Here is a 5528-nt window from a genome sequence, read left to right on the forward strand (position 1 = left end):
CACTAGGTCGACGCTGTGCACTTTCAACAACAGGCACCATCTGACGCTGGTAACCCATGGAACAAAGGGTCATCGCAAACCACGCCGCCTGGGGCATGAAACACGGACCCTCGCACAGCAATTTCTCGAAGCTCCCTTTCCCCCAGGAAACCAAGAAACTTCCAAGGCAATCGAATAACCCCCTCTAGGGACCTGGGGAAGATGAGAAATCTCGACAAGGTTTCCTAGCCCAACAACAAACGTTTCCACTCTGGAAAGATGACCAGCTCCACCGCCCAGGCCCTTCCCCTCCCCTGCATCTTGCGCTCTATTTCACTGTAATGCCTCATATACCTCTCTGCTGCTCGTTGGTTGAGCACTGTGCGGCACCCCGCTCGGCGACGGCCTGGGCTCGCGGCATCGCAGGTGTCGATGGGCCTCCCGACTTTGACACTCGCAGCGCTAGGGAGCCGTGGCTTTCGCGCCGTCGCGTTGGTCGTTCGGCCTGCAACGTGGGTGAGGGGCTTTTGGTGCTGCTAGGAGGCATGTTTTTTTTGCCGGCGGGTGCCACAAGCAACCTTAATAATCAAGCCTAGACGGGCCCTGGAAAAGGCTTGGGTCAAGGGCAAGATTGGATGTGAGTCAAGTTGATTGCGTGAGATGAGCCACGGCGACGACATTTTGGCAACACGTCACGTGCTCTCAATTCAACAATCAGAAAAGACGTCGTTTGGGCGTTGGCTCGCATGACTTCCTGCACAGCATGTGGCCCTGTAAGCCCACTGTTTCGCTGTCAGTCCTGGTAGGTAGCCAACTGTCAGCACAAACGTATTACTCTTCCCATAGGTGCAAAGGGTTTGGACGAAGGGCCAACCTCTGATCATAAGGTCGACACGTTGCTCTACATTCCAAGACCATATGCCAAGGGCAGAAGCCGATTGGAAAGCCTGGCTGAGCTCTTTGTCGTCATCCAGTATGCACATCCAGAGCTGATCGCCGTACCAGGCAAATGGGCGTTGACACCGCTGGCCAAACCGGTGACGTGGCAAGCCTCAACGAAAGGCTGCCTCGGCGGGCGTCGGTCGTCAGAAAACCCCAATAGTATCATGCGCAGTGTCGAATTTGTGCTTCCACTCCACCACGAGCGACTCGTCATCATACTGCTCGATCAGACTTGAATGGCTTCGATCAAACGGTGTGCCATTGTTGAATTTCAACGGTTGATCTCAGGTTGCACGACCTGCCGAGCCGAATGACAATATGATACCCTGAGTCTATGGTTCGGATGTGCCAGAACACAAGGCATACCCACGTTTCTCCAGGTGCCTTAGGTCATGCCGCCGGCTATGTACCACTGGGTCAGTATACCTTGGCTACTGAGCCGACAACTATTCATCCATGGCCATCATTCCACCGAATTTGCTACGTCGAGCAGCCTCGCCGAGCAACCTGTCGTGCATTTTGCACTTTAACCATCTTCGTTATTTGACAGATTCCGAGACAGTGGCTGGATGGCCCTGTGCGCTTCCATCTCGGTACACGCGACCCCCCGATTTGACGGGCCAACGTTGAAGCATGTCATCGCACAGTTTTTTTGCCTGTTGCGTTGCGCAGGCTGGCTGGCTCGTTGGAAGCGCAAGTTGCAAATTTGCGAATGCGTACACTAGGGCGTGACGCTGCACTAACGACGTTACGATGCTGACTATCTTGCATGTTCCTCAGTCTGACAGTCTGGCTGTCTGATTTTTATTTCTACCGCCCGACCTCCAGCATATATACCATACATTCCCCTTTTGCCAGCCCATTAATTTTCTTTCAGCTCTCATTCTACTCTCAAGTCCGTGAATTTTGTGTTCCAGCCTCGTATCAAGTCGACACTGTCCCTAGTGGATGCTTCACAGAAACTATGAGCGCCAACAAAACAATGCCCGAGGAACTGGCTCTCGGTCCAAAAAAGGACACAATTGGAATCATCGGCTATATGGGATACCGACGAGATATCGATGCAAACCTCCGCGCCGAGAGTAATGAAAAGGGATCATTGATTGAGTCGGACAACGCCATTGATACATTTTTCAGTGAGTTGCCTTTCATTTCACATCGAGAAGTACAGTATCTGGTATCTTGGTACAGTCTGACCGAGCCTATCACTCTGAAGGCTGACACTTGGGCATTGTTTCAGGGCCTAGCTGTGCAACAAACAGACAGTACGTCAACGGCCAAACTTACTTGACGAAAGACACAGGCAAGCAACCTGCCGTTGAACCAAGCCCAAGCAAAGGGAGAGACAGATGCGAAACTCAGAGAATACCAAGAAGCTCCGGGATCTCGTCTCGTCGTCTCGTAGCGCTGCTCAGTGAGTTCGTTGTTGAGCAGATCCTTTCAGGCTCCATGTTCGCGAAGAACGGCTACCAAACCTCTGTCAACCGTCGTCTGCTCACCCTCTGTCAGAAATACCAAGAATTTGATCCAACCCATGTATATGATGAGCCCCACCCTGAGCACTTTCGGCGCCTTCAGTTGACAGAACTGCAATTGCGCGCAGTACTCAAGGACGAGCATCCCCATCTCATAGGGTCCCTATGTAGCCTTTGGACCCAAGCTCGGTGGTTGGGTGACAGATGTCTGAGCTCCTGGTTTCTGGAATTTCTAACCAAGGATTGTAAGGTGGTTCTAGGGGAGAGCCACATCATTACAAGAGTATTCCAGGAGCTATGTGACAACCCATACAAGTCCAATCCCCTAGGATGCCTTGATCTTTTGGTCTGTCTGCCGAAAGAGTTGTTTCGTCAACGAGAGGTTGATGTTACCTTGAGAGAACCCACTCAGGGAAATATTTCACCTGGGTCCAAGAAGGAAGCCATCAACGATTACAGTGAGTCTGGCAAGTCCGGTCCCGTCAGCCAGTCAGCACAGTCAGCTGGCCGAGCCGGAGAAAAGCCTGCAGTTGGTTCTGGTACCAATCAACGCACAATGAATTGGTTAGGCCAGCCAGAGGAAGAAATCAGCCCAGGCGCGGGACAATCTGCCCATGTGGCAAAGTCTTTGGGTGCTGCCATCGAAATGTCCGAATCAGGTCCTTTGCAGACAGCGGCCTCAACCAGTGAGTTTTATATCGACGAGTCACATCAGCAGCACTTCTTGGCCTCCAATGAAGACGATTTGTCTGTAAGCGAGACGACGTCTGTGTCCGAAGCAGTTGACTCGTTGTCAATAAGGAAGCAGCAAATCGTCGATAGCATTGTGAGATTGTACGTGGAACAAATCGATGTTTGGACGGAGAGACTAGTGAGCTACGCCAAGGGTGCAACCGGAACGACCGAAACTGGAAATGGGAGCAACGGATTCTGGGACCTGGTAAATATGCCTGCCGGATCCACTCCTCGTCCAAATCGGAAAAGAAAGTGTTCAGACAAAGGTAAAGGAGATGAAGATTGCGAGAATGGAGACGGCGACAGCGAAGGCGAACCCGCAAAGAAGAAGCCGAGCCACGATGGTAACACAAGATCCTTTTGCTCGTCTGGGCTGCCCTTACCACAAGTTTGATCCCTGGTTCTACGACAACGAAACCTGCAGAAGCCCAGGGTGGAAGGACGTTGCGAAAGTAAAGTAAGCCGCATCTATAAGCCTTGATCATTGCGCCTCAATGCTAACACTGTCAAGGGAGAATTTAAGAAGTTATATCGATCTCATTACGTTCCAAAGCATATTGATCCTCGGTGCCAGATGGTCTGGAACATCGCAGAGTCGCTCGCAGATCACGCTCAAGAAGCCCAAGCTTGTGAAAGGCGAGTTCCCGTATGGACGTGCCAGGTGGGAAAGGTCTCAAGAGCAAAAACTTAAGGACAAGACGGGGATCCGAAAGCTGGACCGGCTGGATAAATGGTGGGAAGCGTACAAAACAATATTTGAGGTTGAAGACGACCACATACCCGACCCTTTTAAGTGGCATCTTGCTTCAAGATCCGTGTCGAGCCGCGGTGGTTAACATCCTGCCAGGCATTGGATTCGATAACAACGCAGGTCCAGAATCACTCGAAGATTACCTGAGAAGGGTGATACCCGGTCAAATACGAAGGATGGCGACAACTAAGGTTGATCAACTCTTTGGACCGCAGGCTAAAGCTTGCCAGGACTTGATGTTGGACTATTGGTTGGCCTCCTGGAACCTGTGAAGCAGCGAGTTCGGGCCTGCATGACCAGAGCTTCAACGACGCGCACCCGGGATTTGGGGATTTCAATGGATGAACGGCCACCTCCCGCTCCGGCAAATGTATCGCTCCATGCGTCGCAGGGACCGTCAGAGTCTTCGCTGCAGTCTTCCGGTCAAGAACAGACGCCCACGAGCTCGCGCTACCCAGCCGGCTCCGGCCGGTCCAGCTCTGGACGACCTCTGCCAAACCCATCTGCGCGCGATCCATGGACTCGATGCCAAAAGGATGCTGCTTCGCAAGAAACCAAGATCGCCGAGGCGGCGAGCGTTCTGTTTCAGGGTCCTCGCGGCGCGCAGTCCGACCCCAGAATATGGGGGATTCCCACCACGACGGAACCAGCACCATATCCGATGGCCGCACAGTTTCCACAAGCTGTAAATGATCATGGAAATCATACAATGGACCCTATGGCTCATTTCGACCGAACCTTTGCCAATCTTCCGCCGTCAAGCACCATCGCAATGCTTTGGCAAGATTACCCCTGTCCGTCGAGGTTGGACTTGCAGCCATGGTTTGGCGATGATTTCGACGAGGAAAATTGATGCAAGTTTCATAGCAGATGAGCTGGAGCCTCATGTTGATACTCATCCGACGCACTCTGTTGAGATGGACGTACATAATACTGAGACTGCGGGCGTCCCAGGGGAAGCAAGCGGGGGAGGCGGATACGACATTGGTCACGACAAAGACTGGGTGCAGATGGTGGGATCGAAAACGAGAGACGATCAAAGATGACCTCGTGTAGGAAAAGGCGTTAAAGGATAATTTGTTTGTCTCATGAATGAGTCTCAAGCAATATGACATCTTTCCTTCTCACAGCGTCAGGAGACATCCAGCTGATAAGGACCACCGTAACTACCCCGCCCCCGCACGTTGGACGTTCAGAAGCTCCGTTTCAGCAGTGTGAGGACGAGGTGGGGCCCAACCCGACCCTGACTTTCCACGTCCGTACCTCGCCCAGGTGACGCCGCCCCGATGCCCAAAGGCTCCTGAAAGTTTCCCTAGACTTCCCCCAAACTACCACCACGAACATCCCTCAGCCTTCTCTTCCACGACGACCCCATCCAGGACCAGCCCTGGAGGCACCACCACCCTTCTTTTCTGACGTACGACCCATCTCAGCCAACCGTTCCATCCTTTCCCCCCTTGACAGCAACGACGAAAGCCCCCGCCAGCCCATCATGACGACCTTCTCGCCCGACCCAGCCCTCTACATCTTCACCTCCCTGACAGCCGGCTCCTCGCACATTGTCACAGCCACGTCGCGCCTCGAGACCATCCTCCCCGCGAACCGCGTCCCCTTCAAGGCCGTCGACCTCGCCACAGACCAAAAGG

At 53.1% G+C, this 5528-nt stretch overlaps 2 protein-coding genes across 2 annotated transcripts; both read left to right on the forward strand.

Annotated features, from left to right (window-relative positions):
• Nucleotides 1-320: 320 nt before the first annotated feature.
• On the forward strand, nt 321-1157 carry VDBG_05950 (predicted protein; the record flags this gene model as incomplete). The annotated part of the gene is made up of 3 exons (XM_003003462.1): nt 321-491; nt 592-616; nt 826-1157. The coding sequence occupies 3 exons, from the start codon at nt 321-323 to the stop codon at nt 1155-1157; spliced, it is 528 nt and encodes a 175-aa protein (XP_003003508.1).
• Nucleotides 1158-1903: 746 nt separating this feature from the next.
• VDBG_05951 (predicted protein) lies at nt 1904-4735 on the forward strand (the record flags this gene model as incomplete). Its single annotated transcript, XM_003003463.1, has 6 exons — nt 1904-2057; nt 2162-3336; nt 3404-3588; nt 3706-3792; nt 3893-4073; nt 4160-4735. The coding sequence occupies 6 exons, from the start codon at nt 1904-1906 to the stop codon at nt 4733-4735; spliced, it is 2358 nt and encodes a 785-aa protein (XP_003003509.1).
• Between the last annotated feature and the right edge of the window lie 793 nt (nt 4736-5528).

The sequence above is a fragment of the Verticillium alfalfae genome, genomic scaffold (assembly GCF_000150825.1).
Source record: "Verticillium alfalfae VaMs.102 supercont1.7 genomic scaffold, whole genome shotgun sequence".
In the NCBI taxonomy this organism is placed as follows: domain Eukaryota; kingdom Fungi; phylum Ascomycota; class Sordariomycetes; order Glomerellales; family Plectosphaerellaceae; genus Verticillium; species Verticillium alfalfae.